The 17,500-nt window shown below is 35.2% G+C and overlaps 1 protein-coding gene across 2 annotated transcripts in view; it reads left to right on the top strand.

The window, feature by feature from the left end:
* The window catches only part of LOC106073196 (uncharacterized), a 47,562-nt gene that overhangs the window by 5,883 nt on the left and 24,179 nt on the right, over nucleotides 1-17,500 (top strand). Inside the window, exons 3-7 of one of the 2 annotated variants that reach the window (XM_056028260.1) lie at nucleotides 495-557; nucleotides 896-975; nucleotides 4,333-4,384; nucleotides 4,473-4,538; nucleotides 4,735-7,950. In XM_056028260.1, the coding sequence (XP_055884235.1) occupies nucleotides 495-557; nucleotides 896-975; nucleotides 4,333-4,384; nucleotides 4,473-4,538; nucleotides 4,735-5,645 (1,172 nt within the window). In that variant the 3' untranslated portion in view covers nucleotides 5,646-7,950. Of the gene's footprint in view, nucleotides 1-494; nucleotides 558-895; nucleotides 976-4,332; nucleotides 4,385-4,472; nucleotides 4,539-4,734; nucleotides 7,951-17,500 lie in introns of those variants that run through there. The other variant, XM_056028259.1, reaches the window with a different exon arrangement.

Genomic DNA, 17,500 nt, shown 5'->3' with positions numbered 1-17,500 from the left:
CGAACTGCACTAGTAGCCAGGGAGCTCCACGGATACAACATAGACATAGCAGCACTGAGTGAGACTCGGCTTGCAGATGAAGGTGAACTCTGCGAAAGAGGAGCTGGATATACTTTCTTCTGGAGCGGTAGAAGCACTGAAGTACGACGTGAATCTGGAGTCGGCTTTTCCATAAAAACATCAATAGTATCTAAACTAGTCGGGCCTCCCAAAGGAATTAGTGATAGGCTCATGACCCTAAAGCTGCCTTTACAAAACGGCAAGAAACACATTTTCATTGTTAGCTGTTACGCACCCACCATGACCAACCCAGACAGCCCCCTGGAAGACAAAGTGGTCATCATCGAACCACGATGGACGAACTATATTTATTTATTTATACAGAGAGAGAGAGAGAGAGAGAGAGAGAGAGAGAGAGAGAGAGAGAGATCGAAAATATTAAGTAAACAAACATAAAAATGAAGTATTAACTATTAATTTGTCTATATCTGCAGCTGAACTACTGGAAGCATTAGCTGTGGAAAAAGAAAAGAATATGAAATTAAACATTGAAATAGGTAAAAAGATATTTGTATTCTTTTCTAAATAGATATTAAAAAATATTTTTATGCTTTTTTAACTTGTGTTTTAAGGCTTTCTTTGATATATCACTAGACATGTTTTACCTGCGGCCGGCGGGTTTTAATTTGCGTATTACTGTCGATATATCAAATAAGCAAATTCACGACAGTCACTGAGAGTATTTGTAATCAATTAACCCTTAAAGTGCAGAACTTCTCGTACCGAATAAATCTGAATAAAACTATATTTATAGGTATAAAACAGGGTGAATTTATTTATTGTTTCAAAATTTTCTTTTATTAAGCGATTTTTATCATTAATTATTTGTTTCAAGACCATCTTAAAAAGACACAAAGATGTCTAAAATGTCGACAAGAAGATGTGCATCAAGCATGTGACAGCGAGAGTCAGTCGGTAAGTGCGATATCATAGGTAATACAGACATACTTTGGTGCAATTATAGATAACATATTAGTACATCGCTTTATATATAATTAATATGTATCCATTTATGTACTCCGGATTGTAGAGATTACATATTACAAAAGCATTCTTTTGTTCTATTATTTTTTTGCAATTTTATAGTTTTTTAAATTATAAACATATTTTTTTGTGTGTGGTAATTTTTAAAATATTTTTGGGGGTTTTCCCCATGGCCTCTGCAAGGAAAAACATTCACACAAAAAAAATGTATGCAACTTCACACACATATATGTATTTTGACTACAAAAGAAATAAACAATTTAAACTGTTTTTTTTTATAACTCTGTAAAATTATAATTTGAAAAAATTCGATCATTTTGAAAGAACATTTTTTTCTGAATGATCTTTGTAGTAAGTTTCTAAACATTTAGACACAATGGAAGTAAGTGAAACAGGTCTATAGTCATTCATTTCCTTCGGTTTGGAAACCTTTGGCACAGGTACAATTATAGATGACTTCCACACAGGTGGTATCTGATGGTTTAGTAATGAAGTAGAAAAAAATATTTTGGAAAGGTTCAGCTAGCTGTTCAGCACATTCTTTTAAGATTCGCCCTTTTATTCAATCAGGCCCACCAGCTTTCATTGGGTTGACGTTTCTGAAAATGTTACAAACTTGCTCTTTAGTAATCGTTAATTCTAAGCAGTTGTTAACATTGACATCCTCAAGGGCTTTGAGTCTTAGATAATTAAAATCTTTCGTGTCGAAGCGACAATAGAAATCATTTAACTCGTTGGCCAATGTTTTTTCGTCTCTTGTAGCAAGATTATTTTTACTTTTGACTTGTGCTCCTGCCATTTTGTTCATGATGCCCCACGTCTGTCTCATGTCACTTGTCTTAATTGAGTCTTCCAGCTTGGTGCGGTAGTTTCTCCTCCCTTCCTCAAGAACGACGTTGAGATTTCGTTGAGCTCTTTCCTTGTCTGTCCATCGCCACTCATAAATGCTCTTTACTTTTTTTATTATTTCCCGTTTTATTTTTGCAGTGACCCATGGTTAATTGTTGGGGTATATCTTGATGCTCTTAGTGCTGACACACACGTTTTCACAGATTTTGATGTAATTTGTCACTGCGTCGACCCATATAAAGTCAATGGTCATATAGTCAAGTAATCACCAAGAAAGGGTTAAAGCAATGTTCCGACTCGTTCGAGAAGGCCTTTCGGGGACCGTATGTAAAGCGCGAATGTGTCACAGTCCAATAGTTTTTGCTTGGTGTAAGATTCAAGACACTCCACGAGTACGAGACGAACTTACGATTCAATATCGAGGCAAGTGTGAAGCTGGTTCGGAACTAGTCGGTAACTAAGCTAAGAGGCCTGTAGAGTTTGATACAAGGGTTAATACCGTGCTAAGGTTATTGACGGTGAAGCATTTGTACAGTCAGTGTTATGTTTTGGCTGTTGTACAATACTGGCTGTTGGTTAACTTGATAGTAAAGTTTTACGTTACTTAAGTACTTAGAGTTGGTTCTGCCCAGTGTTGAAGTTTGCACATTGCCTGGATAGTGAGAGTAGTTACTATATATATATATATATATATATATATATATATATATATATATATATATATATATATATGTCCACAGGACATCCTGTATGGCGATCTAATAGAAGGCAGAAGAGCCGCTGGCCGCCCACTTTTACGTTATACGGATGTATGCAAACGCGACATGAAGCTCTTCAAAATCAACACTGGCAGCTGGGAAGAGGTGGCACTGGATAGATCCACATGGAGAGAGAGAGCATAAAGGAAGGGTCACGGATTGCAGATGTCATACACAACTGAAGCAGAAAGAAGGGTGAAAATGCAACGGCGCCTGGTGATTATATATGCCCAACCTGCGATCGCAGCTGTGTATCAAGGATTGGCCTCTTTAGTGACACAAGAACTTATATATATAAGGTTTGTCTTCGAGTCCCAAGATTAATAAGGAATGCATAGTTACGCAGCCCCTTCTGGGGACCTACATATTTTGCCACATCCAGGTCTAGCATAACCATTGTCAGACAAAAGTCGATTAAGATTTTCTTTTCGCCATCTGCGTCTATCCTTGGCAGTGAAGTCCCTATATACTGTCCATATGGGCGTTCACAAGGACATCGCTATTTGTAGTGCGATCTAGCCACCGTATGTCCATAATGGAGCGCAAGCAATTTTGGTGAAAGCGCTCAAGCAGTCGTAATTGCTTTCTGTAAAATACCAATGTCTCAGAATCGTATAGGAAGGTTGAGAGAACCACCACCTGGTTGATATTGATTTTTATTGGCAGGATGACCGATTTTTTCCACCAGACTCTCGCCTGACAGCGTCCAAAAGCATTACTGGCACTGGCCAGATGGTTATCAACTTCCCTTGAAAGCGAGACGTCATTTGGTACCATACTTCCTAGATTGTGAGGTGGTCAACCACGTTGAGTAACTGTCCATTTATGATGAGCTTTGGGACTGAGTAGGTTTTATTGGGTGCTTTATCTATAGATCTAATCAAAGATGATAGATCTACCTTATACTTTGACACATGAACATACAAAATAAAGTCCATTTCATATTTTAATCAAATAAATATATGTAGGCCTACAAGCAAGTATTTTTATTTAAAAAATAAATGTATTTAGGTCTATTAGCTATTTGATAGCTCCATTCATACTATTTTACATTCACGCATTCGTTTTACTTATAATATTATTATTTCGTTCAATAGTTTCCAAAACACTCTCAGAAACTTAATCGAGAGTTATACGCATATCAAGACCTGCGTACCTACATATATTAAACATAAATAAATAACAGCACCAGGGACCAAGTTTTTAAGAGAGAAAGTAGTGAATTAAAATGCTACGAAAATAAGGGCATGCGCCGACCGAGGCTCGAACCCGTGACACTGGATTCGACACCACCGCCTAGCGATAACGCACCAAGCGAAACTAACCTCTAGACCATCGGAATGTCCAAAAAAAACATTCTTCTGATCCAGAGTCATTTCGACCGTATGCAAATTACCACCCCAGTGGTCAAAGGTCACAAGACCCAGCTAGCTACTCCCCCACCCTCGCAGCATCCGTTCACTAACAACTTCGATAGAGCCGACACAGACAGCCGTTAGGCAAGTATTAGACAAACGATGGCTCTATCTAATTGTATATCTCTCACAAAGACAAGTGGACAACATAAACACATTACATAGAGAAGCTTCAAGACCTGCGTAGTGGTCATATGTATATTTACATTTGCATCTGTATCTACACAGAATTATACAGTTATGTTTATGTTTGTTTATCTCAATAGGACAATACCAAGAAGAAAACGTTTATTCATGATATCGAGAATACTACACCAGGTAGAAATATTAATCTCAAAGTTTGTGTATAATGGTGCAGGTTAAGTTGAAGATTCAATAAATAACCTTTTGCTTTGCTTTTGTTCAGAGTTTGTGTGTGAATTAACAGGCCTGTCAGAGATCAAATGTGTAGACAACTGTCCTCATATAATAGGTATCCCATTTTTGTTAAATCTATCTATCTATCTGTCTGTCTGTCTGTCTGTCTGTCTGTCTGTCTGTCTGTCTGTCTGTCTGTCTATCTATCTATCTATCTATCTATCTATCTATCTATCGTTGTTTGTGTTTGTGTTTGTGTTTTTAGATTTTTAATTTATATTTACGTTGAAATAGAATTACTCTGTTTGTAGGTCAACATGAGCATCAGATCACAAAGAATGGAGAAACTGACCTACTGATGTGTAAAGCATTATGCAAGAAAAATCCAGGACATGTCAATTTTATAGAAATCGACAAGTTTGGAATTGACGATTTACCTGAAGGCTATCGAGATATTGAAATTGTAGAGTATATTAAAGCTGTGGCTGGTTTGACTGTAAAAATTAGTGTCACTAAGACCAGCCCACACCGACCAAAGTTCTGGCCTGACACTCAGATTCCTTATCCTTTGTACGACGTCAGGGGGCAGTCAGAGTTAAGGACAGGAAGTGGAATAATAAGCAGTATATACAGATTTAGAGATACCGTTGTTCCATTCCAGAAATGCCCTTGTCATAAGTGCAGACTTTCAGACGAACCGAGTAAAATTTGGTGGAAAATTTACATACTGACCGCTACAAATTTAGTGTTTGATTCTGTAGAGGCTCGTGCGACAAGGTTAACTTTGTTTTATGATCAAGAAAATGGCTCAACAATTACTTTAGATCAAATATTTGACATAATGACTGACATTAAGGAAGACTATTGCATTCTGGTCCATGTTACGTGCGACAAAGAAATGAGAGAAACATTAAGTAAACTTGATGAAATGACTGGCTATCATGATCTAGTCCAGAGGAAAGCGAATACAATTTTAAATAATTTTTGCAATGGTAACAATTTTATATTTATAGTGTCACACCCTCACGGGTGTTGTAAAATGGTCAGTCTTGGTCAGTGGAATGAGAAATACAAAACAGATGAAAGGGATTTTAAGTTTACCTACACAGCTAGCACATGTCCTGGTGTTGTTGGAGGTAAAGTAAATATCACCGGATATCCGGTAGGTCATGTCCATAGCGGAAGTCTACTTTCAGGTTTAAACTACACTAGCGGAAAATAGTGTCCTAGCTGATGTGTATGTGTGTTGAGAGACACAATGACTTTTTCTGTCCGAGGTTGTTTTTTTTTTTTTTTCATTATTTCCATAACTAGATTTAGTTTTTTTATGCGTGGCCTAGATCTAGCCTACGAAATAGTTTATCCTGAATTCATTAGGTTACTTAGAAGCATAGCTAGGTTATGATTATTAGTTATATATATATATATATATATGATTTTGTTTATTTTAGGTGAAATTTTAATACTAAGCCATCATTTGCTCCAACTCAGCCAATGGGGTTTTTGAGTTTAAAATTTCCTACCAGGGGGTTTTGCAGTTAAATTCCATTCTCCTCTTCTATAAAAAAAAATGCAAACGACAATCCCTATAGTTCCAAGAGTATAGCTAAGGAAGATTTTGATTTTACCCCCCACCCCTCCGAAAGTAGTGATAGAACCCCCTCTTTAATAAAACACTATCCATTCATCAGTCACCAGATTCTTTGAGCGTATCCAAGAGGGGTTTTGTGTTTAAAACTTCAATTTAGAAAAACCAAATTACAAACTCAAAATACTATGAGCGTAGCCAAAATGGATTTCGAGTTTAACCCTCTCCCTTTCAGCGGAGTTAGATGCTAAAACAATTACCTATTCAGTATAAAAATAAAACAAATTACACATTCAAAATTCTATGAGCGTAGCCAAGCCAAGGGGTGTTTTGGGTTTAAAACCCCCACCTCCAGAGGGCTTTTTCTTAAAGTTTAAAACCCTTCTAGAGAGAGTTTTCTAGGTTTAGAACCACTCTCTTTAATAATATTCTAAAGCAAACTAGTCACCAAATTCTATGAGCCTAACTAAGGGGTTTTGAACTAAAAAAACAAATCAAAAGATTTTTTAGATTAAACCCCCTCCCCCCAACAGATGATTTTGACGATAAAACTTCACTTTTCTATATAAAATCTAAAGCAAACTATAGTCACCTTATTTCAAGAGCGTAGCCAAGAGAGGTTACATATTTCTAGCATGGCTGGGCACCATTACTAAAGTGCAGTGAATAGTCATCGGCGAAAATTGAAAAAGACTAAATGTGGCTCAACAAAGGTGGCTAAGACATATTTTAGAAGATCATGTCTCAATCAAGAAAATCCTATGCCGAACTGGGAGTCGACCCCTTAGTAAGGTTGTGACAAGTGGCGCATGAGGTTTGCCGGACATGTTCTCCGACAAAATTAATTACGCTTAATAAGAGTTGCCATGACATGGAGGTCAGTACGAGGAAATCGCAAACAGGGCAATCCTAGTACAGCGTGGCGCCACACTTTCAGGGAGGTCCTAAGAACAGGTGCGAAGAGGCTTCAGACAGATTTTTTGTGGAAGCAGCTTACCGCCCATTGCACCAAGCGGCGGGGGAGGATCCAAGAAAGTAAGAATAGCTGATTAGGCTTTTAAAATAAAACTTTTTAATAGCAGGGTAATGCACTGTAGATACCTCAGAATATGCATTTTGTTGGCTTTCAATACCGTAAATAGTGCTTGGCGGCGGAGCTACGTCCCAAACCCGCTGGAGAAGCTCACAGCGCTCCCCCAGACCCCCTTGTGTGGAGTCTATAACTTTTTTTCGCTAACTACAGGAAGAACCTATTCTAGGGTCTAATAAATGTCTTCAAAAGAATGAAGGGTCAGAATGTAATAAAGATTGCTTATGTACACACACATATATATATATATATATATATATATATATATATATATATATATATATATATATATATATATATATATATATATGAGCAAGGGGGGAGAAGGGAAATTCCCCCAACCCCCTCCCCCCTGTAAAAAATCCTGGCTACTCACATGATATATATACATCTATTATAATAGTATCGAGACTCTAGATCTAGATTTAAATATATATATATTTAAATCATTGGTTAATATGCATGGCTAAATGCATTAAGCGTAGGACGTAATCATCTTCTTTTTTGAAGTAACGTCTGTATTATATAAGATAAGATAAGATGACTACAAGCAATTTTTTTAAAAATGGATTTAGGTTGATTAGCTATTTTAATAGCTCCATTTATACTATATTTACATTCACATTCGCTTTCTTTATAACATTATTTTTCTTTGTTTCTAATACACTATATCTGAATGAATCAATGATACGCAAATAAAGACTCGCGGGCAGAGGGTAAAATATGGCTAGTTCTATATATCTAGATACAGTTTTCTATCTTGACTACTGTTTTTTTTAATTTTGCCATGATAAGAGCACAGAAAATGCTGTTACAAAAGTGTTTTTTTTTTAAATTAAAGAATTTATTACAGAAGCTGGACTTATTTGTTCTTGATATGACTAAATATGTGTAAATGTATGAATTGTAATGACATAAATTGGAAGTGATGTGGCTGAGAGGTAAAGCACTTGGATTCCGAACAGGGGTACTAGGTTCGAATCCTCGAGAAGACTGGGACTTTTAATTTTCTGATCTTTGGGCGCTTTTAAGGATACCTGACATTAGTCGGGGAAAAGTAATGCGTTTAATCATTGTGCTGGCGACATGACATCCTCGTTAACCGTGGGCCACAGAAACAGGTGATCTTTATATTATCTACCCTATTGATCGCAAAGTATGAAAAGGAGACCTATTTTTTTTTATATTAATTTTATCAATATGAAGTCATATTAATGATATTGAGTGTGTATTATGTGGATTTCACTAGTCAATTACCATTGTCTCAAATATTTTACATTCGTAATGGATTACTGAACACCAGTGCATTAACTGTGCTTTGTTTATTCGTGTAATAATTGTACAATCGATTTAAATTTCATTGTTCATTGTCGCAAACCTACACGGGTCACGAAAAAAAAAAAAAAAAAAAATCATTTTTAAAAATAAAAAAAAATAATCTAAAGGGGAAGAAATCCTTCCTTAAAACTATATGGAACAATAATGTACAATTTATTTCCCTTATTCGATATCAAACAAAATAATTAATTATCAATAGTTAATTGACTAATTTAGTATGTCTTGTTAGGTACAATAAATAATTGTCTAATGTGTTAACTTGATCCGTGAATGGCTGAAGAAGAAATAGTGTTAACAATTATTTACGAGGAATAAACCCAACTACATTTAGCCATATCGGTGAATACTGAAGTATCAGTTTCCTTTGTTACTTTAAAAAAAAAAGAAGATACATGTTTTGTCTATGTCAATGAATAATTGTGCGAAGGCTCAGCTTCATCCGAGAATGTGGTGATGTTGTATTTGGTATAGAATTAAAGGGAAATGCATGTTTTTTTTATATGATTCAAAGTCAAGTTTAAAAAAGAAACAATCTAATTTAATGAGGTCAACATCAACGATGGTATCGTCGATTAGGAGAGAAAGAGTTAAATAGTCTCCTGACAACCAGTCGAACTCCGGCGGAACTGTTTTCACTAACAGAAGAAAGGGCGAAGGCGAGTAACTGGCACCTAAGCCAGTACAATTTGACTGGAGGGGCTAAGTAGCCATGGCTGGCTACTCAACTTTGTAACGGAAAACTATGAATTTAAAACTCTGGTGACTTGCAGCTATACCCAATCATGAGAAAGATTTCGGGGTCAACCCTGAGGGGAAATTAGAACCTTAGGAAGGTAGCAACAGGCTGCTACACCCTGGCTGAACCAGTAGCACTTAACTGATCTATTATATCACTGAAGTACTGAATTAGCCCTTTTACTATAGTATTCATAAATCGGTTTTAAATTATTTATAATTTACTGACTGAAAAAAACTGATAGAAAAGTTATTTCCCCTTTCAGAACCTGCGATCTATAGGGCAGATAATGTAAAGGCCATCTATTTCAAGTGGCTCTTGGTTAACGAGGGTGTCATGTGACCAGCATAACGACCAATCCCCTTTATTTTTCACCAGCTTGTGGGGGTACCCATTAGAGCTAGGTGGACTTAGAAGAGCCCTAACATCCCAACATAACCAGTCTTCATCAGGATTAGAACCCGGTAACCCGGTTCGGAAGCCAAGCGCTTTACCGCTCAGCCACTAAGTCAAAAAACGACTATTTGAGTTTAATAAAGAACATGTACACTATATAGAATATGATATAGATATGGATATATTAATATTATGATATCTTTATCCAAAGCTCTAGTGATCGACGTTCAACCCAGTAGAATCAAACCTGGACTCACTAATAACCTAGTGGTCAACTGTTCCGTCACCGACAACAAAGTCCCACAGATGCTAAAAATTAACTCTCTTGTTCTATCTCGTGTGTCGCCATCTGATAAAAATTCATTCGAAGAACTAATTATCCTTAACTACGACCAAAACAACAGTTCTGTACAAAACGCAAACGTTCCCGAAGGCTCGATTGGCATCAACGGAGCATCGCACATAAGTCTCACCTGGCCGAATCCAAGCTACCGTGACGCCAGTAAGTACAAGTGTGAGGCTCGGGGTATCAGCAGCCATTTTAACAAACTTTCGGCCACAGCTTACGCCAGCGTTGAGGCCGATGAGCCAGCTATCAGTAGCCTGGTAGATCAAATCGTTCATCTTCGAAAAGAGACATACGACGCAGCCAATGCTCTTAGAGAAGTGAAGGAGAAATACACATCTTTAAATGAAGTTCTACAGAAATCAGTCAACAAGCTAAATAATGAGAAACAACTGTCTCTGAATTCTTTCTTTTATTCATCAAACCTGTTTCAAGGTAGTAGGTATTACCTATCTCGAAGACAAGCCTACAATGAGATTCGCATCGCCCAAGCAGCGTGTGTATTTTATGGAGGATATCTAGCGGAGATCGACACCACAGATGAATACAATTTTATAGTCAATTTCATCAAATCAATTTCAGTTAACGATTCATCCTTTTCATGCGTCTACAACGGTCTCATGGACCCAGAAAATGACGGAATCTGGACACATATTTCGAGTAAAAAAGACTCTAAATTTTTACCCTGGGGAAAGGGGGAACCTCAAAATCAAGCCGATCTTCATTGTCAGTGCTTAGAAAAAGGTTATAATTGGCGCTATAATGATGTACCTTGCTTTTACGCTAATACTTTGAGGTTTTTGTGTGAGCTTCCAGAGAACGAGCAAACTGTTTAATTCCAGTATCGACTTTTTTTCCAAAGGTGTCAGAAGTTTTCTTTTCGTTTGTTAGCAGCTTTTTAAATGGTGTCTTTGGATCTAGTTCTTATGAACTTTCTTGGTCTTCTATATAGACTGTAATGATTTCTTTACTTACTTTAAGTTCTGTTTCCTTTTGTGTTTACTCTATAGATCAGGTTACTCTAAATGCTCTTTTTCATTTTTTTAATTAAACAACAGTTATTTATTCATTTAGAAAATGTTCTTGATTTTTTTCTAAATCATAGATCGGTGTATATAATTTAAAAATAATTGCAATTTTAATTTAATGATTAATGTTTAAATTTTCAACAAACTGTTTATTAATTATAGCATAATCAATTTTAATTGTTAAATAAAGCTTATAAAAAAAGATAAAGCTGCAACTTTTCTCTATCACTGACACTGCAGTGAATCATAATTCTAACAGTTTAGATTTATTACTGAATATGTTACATGATTAAACTTTCCATATAAGATCTAGATATACATTAAATTAAAAAAACAACTTATTCCTGGTCAACAAAAAGTAAAGGTCAAAATATATAAATGAATTATATATCTCCTTGTAAGAATAAAATCCATAAATATGGATAACTATATAAATACACACTATTCTTATTCTAGATAGATAGATAGATAGATAGGAAGTTAGATAGATAGATAGATAGATAGGAAGTTAGAAAAATAGATAGATAGATAGATAGATAGACAGAAAGACATATAGATAGATAGATAGATAAATAGATAGATAGATAGATAGATAGATAGATAGATAGATAGAAATAGACTAGATAAATAGATAGACAGAAAGATAGATAGATAGATAGATAGATAGACAGACAGACAGACAGACAGACAGACAGACAGACAGAAAGATAGATAGATAGATAGATAGATAGATAGATAGATAGATAGATAGATAGATAGATAGATAGATAGATAGATAAATAGATAGATAGATAGAGATAGACTAGATAAATAGTAAAGGTCAAAATATATAAATGAATTATAAATCTCCTTGTAAGAATAAAATCCATAAATATAGATAACTATATAAATGCACACTATTCTTATTCTAGATAGATAGATAGATAGGAAGTTAGATAGATAGATAGATAGATAGATAGATAGATAGATAGATAGATAGATAGATAGATAGATAGATAGATAGACAGAAAGATAGATAGAAAGATAGATAGATAGAAAGATAGATAGATAGATAGACAGACAGACATATAGATAGACAGACAGACAGATAGATAGGAAGTTAGAATAATAGATAGATAAATAGATAGATAGATAGATAGATAGATAGGAAGTTAGATAAATAGATAGATGGATAGATAGATAGATAGACAGAAAGACATATAGATAGATAGACAGAAAGATAGATAGAAAGATAGATAGATAGAAAGATAGATAGAAAGATAGATAGATAGATAGACAGACAGACAGACAGATAGATAGGAAGTTAGATAAATAGATAGATAAATAGATAGATAGATAGATAGATAGATAGATAAATAGATAGATAGATAGACAGACAGACAGACAGATAGATAGATAGATAGATAGATAGATAGATAGATAGATAGATAGATAGATAGATAGATAGATAGATAGGTAGATAGATAGATAGATAGATAGATAGATAGATAGATAGATAGATAGATAAATAGATAGATAGATAGATAGATAGATAGATAGATAGATAGATAGATAGATAGATAGATAGATAGATAGATAGATAGATAGATAGATAGGAAGTTAGATAAATAAATAAATATATATATATATATATATATATATATATATATAGATAGATAGATAGATAGATAGATAGATAGATAGATAGATAGATAGATAGATAAATAGATAGAGATAGACTAGATAAATAGTAAAGGTCAAAATATATAAATGAATTATATATCTCCTTGTAAGAATAAAATCCATAAATGTGGATAACTATATAAATACACACTATTCTTATTCTAGATAGATAGATAGATAAATAGGAAGTTAGATAGATAGATAGATAGATAGATAGGAAGTTAGATAAATAGATAGATAGATAGATAGATAGATAGATAGATTGATAGATAGATAGATAGATAGATAGACAGAAAGACATATAGATAGATAGACAGAAAGATAGATAGAAAGATAGATAGATAGATAGATAGACCGACAGACAGACAGACAGATAGATAGGAAGTTAGATAAATAGATAGATAAATAGATAGATAGATAGATAGTAGATAGATAGATAGATAGATAGATAGATAGATAGATAGATAGATAGATAGATAGATAGATAGATAGATAGATAGATAGATAGATCAAGTAGAGTTAAACCTTTCCATCAATGACAACAAAGTACCACTAATGCTGAAAATTTATTCTGTAGTACTCTCCCAATTAGCTCCCATGGACATTATGTCTTTTCTACATCAGTTTAATGGACCCAGAATACAAGGAATTGAAACAAGGGCCAGCGTTATACCACTGCAACCTATGCCTCCGCAGTGAGCCCCGCACTTTTATAGGCCCCGCGTTAATTCTAAATGTAAATTATTACACTATAATATTTCAACTTATTATTTAAGGGTTACCGCCGCCTCCTTGAAATCTCAAGAAATTACAAAATATACGAAAAAGTGATAAAAGTCTCCTGAAATTATTAAAATCTTCTTTAAAAATCATAAAAATCCCCTAATGAATGACAAAATTGTCATTTCGGGGTGTCATTCAATAAGAAAAATGCCAATGTTACTCATGATAAAAAAACGGCATTGTCAGCTTTCATTAAATTAATGATTAATTAATAACTAGGTGAGTTTTAACCAAAGCAGGAAGTTCCAATACTTAATTTACTTTTATAAATATAGATTTAAAGCTATCTCGACCTCTTAAAAAAAACAAAAACAATGTTTTGTAGTCGATAGTAAATCTAAAAGGCAGTTCTGAATGTTTTTTTTTATAGCACCCACCATCTACTTAAGAGCAAAATGATTTCAAGTAAAACCAAGAAAATAATATACAAAACTATAATAAGACCAGCAGAAATGTATGGAAGAGAGACCTGGACACTGACAAAGACATCTGAAAATTTACTTAACACTTGGGAAAGAAAAATCCTTAGGAAAATCTATGGTGCCATACAGGATGAAACAGGGTGGAGGACACGCACTAACCATGAGTTATATCAATTATATGAAGACCCACCAATAGTGAACGAAATAAAAAAGAACAGACTACGTTGGGCAGGTCACCTTGAAAGAATGTCAGACAACAGAGGGGCGAAAATCGTATACAGGCAAAAACCAAAAGGCAGGCGACCCAAAGGCAGACCCCGAATGCGATGGATAGATGACGTGGAAGCAGATCTGAAGCAGCTTGGGGTTAGGGCGTGGAGACGAAAGGCCCAGGAGAGATCTGAATGGAAGGATGTGTTAAGGCAGGCCAGAGCCCTCCATGGGCTGTAGCGCCACTGGGATGGATGGATGGATAGTTCTGAATGTTTATCGGCTTTTTGTTAGAAAACTATCATCTACTGTAGATGACTCATAAAGTTAATTTAACCGAAATTTTTTACTTAATAAAGTATGAATAAAATGCAAAGACGATTTTCTTTTTCTAAAACAAAATCTTAACTTTCACTTATTATCCGTATCCCTACCCAGACTAGGCCCCGCGCAATCCCTTTCACATAGGGCCCCGAAATCTGTAGGACCGGCCCTGATGGGAGTAAAAAGTATAAGTAAAAAGGACTGTAAATATTTACACTTGGAAAAGGGAAGTCTAATAATGAGGTGTATGTATTTGAAACAAATTATTTAGTACTAGTGATATAACAATTTCAAATGCTATTACAGTGAGATTAGTTTTACTAAATTTTATGCAACATTCTTAAAGATGAACACATACTTTAAAATTAATAATTCATCTTTAGATGAATGCTTGTGTAGTTAAAATTCTAGGTGCACTCCACAATATCTCCGCATTGTACATTTTTGTCCTAAATCCCATTCTCAGATCAACATAAAATTTATACATTTATACATAGTCGGTAACAACACATTAATCCATTAAACAAATTAAACAATTAGTAATGAATAAGTGGTAATATTTATTTTTCTATATTCTTTTTATCTTATAAATTACAGACGTTACTTCAAAATAAGAAGATAATTGCCTCCAAACGCATTTCATGTGTCCATCTAGTCATGCATGTTAATCGGCTTAGTCGTTGGTTTTCCTGGCTGATTCAGGCTACCCATTCCACCCTCTACTGTTATCAGTGAAGTAGGAGCATTCACACGTATTTTTTGTTCTACCATATAAAATAAGAAATGTGCCTCAAAAAAAGGGAGCTTTTCCCTGTTGTATTAAGATATACGTCACAGAACAGTAATTAAAAAATATTAAAATAATATTAAATAATATAAATATAGATAACAGCATGGGCGTTGCCGGGGGGGGCGCAATGTAATAGGAGGGGGGGAGGCGAACTTTAGTGAGTGATTTTTTTGCTTTGATTTTGTTTATTTTAGGTGAGAATTTAATAATTTAATACTAAACCATCACTTGCCCAAGCGCAGCCAAGGGAGTTTTGAGTTTAAACCCCCTAACAGGAAGTTTTGAGTTTAAAGCCCACTACCGGGGGATTTTGAGCTTAAAATCCCCTACCAGGGTTTTTAGCAGTTAATTCCCCCTCTTCTATAAAACAAAACAAAAAAAATGCAAGCAACAATTCCCAAATTCCAAATTTTAAAACTCCCTCCAAAATTTACGATAAACCCCCTCCTCATTTAGGAAAAAAAAATAATTATGCACTCTAAATGTTATGAGTGTAGATAAATGGGTTTCGACTCAGTTATAAGTTTTACTCCCCTCCAGTGGTGTTTGAAGCTAAAAAATACATCTGCAATTAAAAAAGCAAATTACGCACTCAAAATGTTATGAGCGTTGCCAAAAGGGGTTTTGAGTTTAAATCCCCCTTCAGAAGGGTTTGATGCTAAAAATACCTCTTGAATATAAAAAAAAGCAAATTACACACTAAAATTATTTGAGCGTAGCCAAGCCAATTGGGGGTTTTGTTGTTTTAACTCCTCTCCTCCAGATGTTTTTGAGTTTAAAATCCCCCTACACAGCGTTTTGAGGTGGGGAAACCTCTATCCTCAATATTATTCTAAAGCAAACTACAGTTACCAAATTCTATGATCGTAGCTAAATGGGGTTTAGAATTAAAAAAAAACAACAACGAAGTCCTGAGATTTTTTAGTTTAAAACCCACAACAGATGATTTTGACAATAAAACTTTTTGATATAAAATCTAAAGCAAACTACAGTCCCCTAATTTCAAGAGCGTATTTAAGAGAGAATACACATTTATACCAGTGGCGGGGCTCCATTAATAAAGTGCAGTGAATAGTCATCTGCCGAAATTGAAAAACACTAAATGTGGCTCAACAAAGATGGCTAAGACAGATTTTAAGAGTCAGTTATAGAGATCGGAATTTAGAAAGCCTTCAGGACAGAAGGCTCAAAAGTAAAGTAGCAATCATACATAAAACACTGAACCATAATCTTCAAATACAGAAACAAAATTTAATAAAATACTCTGAAAGACACAAAAATAAAGGCACAGTCCTCGTCCCATATGCTAGGACAAATTTGTACAAATACTCCTTCTTCCCTAGTGCTATTAGAGCATGGAATGAGTTGCCTGAGCAAGCCCGGAAAACCGGTGACTTTTAGCAGAATTTAAGTCATTGGTTAATTTGCATGACTGAATGCATGACGCTTAGGACGTAATCATCTTCTTTTTTGAAGTAACGTCTGTATTATATAACATAAGAATTACGCATAATAAGAGTTGCGATGACATCCTAGTACTACTTGGCGCCTTACATTCATGGAGGTCCTCAGAGCAGGTGGGCAGAGGCTTCAGACATTACCAGTGACAGATTTTTGTGGAAACAGCTTGAAGGCAAATGCGCCGAAAGGAGCGGAAGGGTCCAAGTCAGTAAGAATAGCATATTAGGTTTTTGAAATAAGACTTTTTAATAGCAGGCAAATGCACTGTATATACCTCAGAATATGCATTTTGTTGGCATTCAATACCAGAAATAGTGCTTAGCGGCGGGGCTCCTAGCGCTCCCCCAGACTCCCTTACTAGCAATGGCGGGGAGTCAACCTATTCTAGGGCACAATAAACGTGTTCCCAAAGAATGAAGGGTAGGAATGTAATAAAGTTTATGTACGCACACACACACATACATAAAAAAAAAAAAAATCCTGGCTACGCCCATGGATAACAGCTAGATATATGGCTCCTTCTGTCTCGGTAGACAATGGATGCTCGCAGATGAGTCACTGGTTTTGGTTTCGTCTCGAGACTGTGAAGAATCTGGGGTGACTGATCAAGCCAGTTTGGAGCGGCAGAATTTGTCACAGTTCGTGCATGTGTATACATCTGTTTTAGGGCTAGCTGACAGGGCAGTTTTTTTTTTCTTTCTCTTGACTGAGGAAACTTCCTTTATTTTGCTCTCAGCAAAAGATCGCACCAGCATGAACTCCGGTCTCGGGCTATTTCCTCCCTAATAGCTAGATAGATTTAAAGTCAAGATTACATAAAAACATTATAAACAGAACGAATCTCTTCACTTTGTTAATTCTGTTATTACTGCTTAATAATAACCAAGTAGCTATACTAAGAAC

This window comes from Biomphalaria glabrata, chromosome 5 (genome assembly GCF_947242115.1).
Source record: "Biomphalaria glabrata chromosome 5, xgBioGlab47.1, whole genome shotgun sequence".
In the NCBI taxonomy this organism is placed as follows: Eukaryota; Metazoa; Mollusca; class Gastropoda; family Planorbidae; genus Biomphalaria; species Biomphalaria glabrata.
The sequence above is the reverse complement of the archived record's forward strand: the minus strand, read 5'-3'. Positions and strand labels throughout refer to the sequence as shown.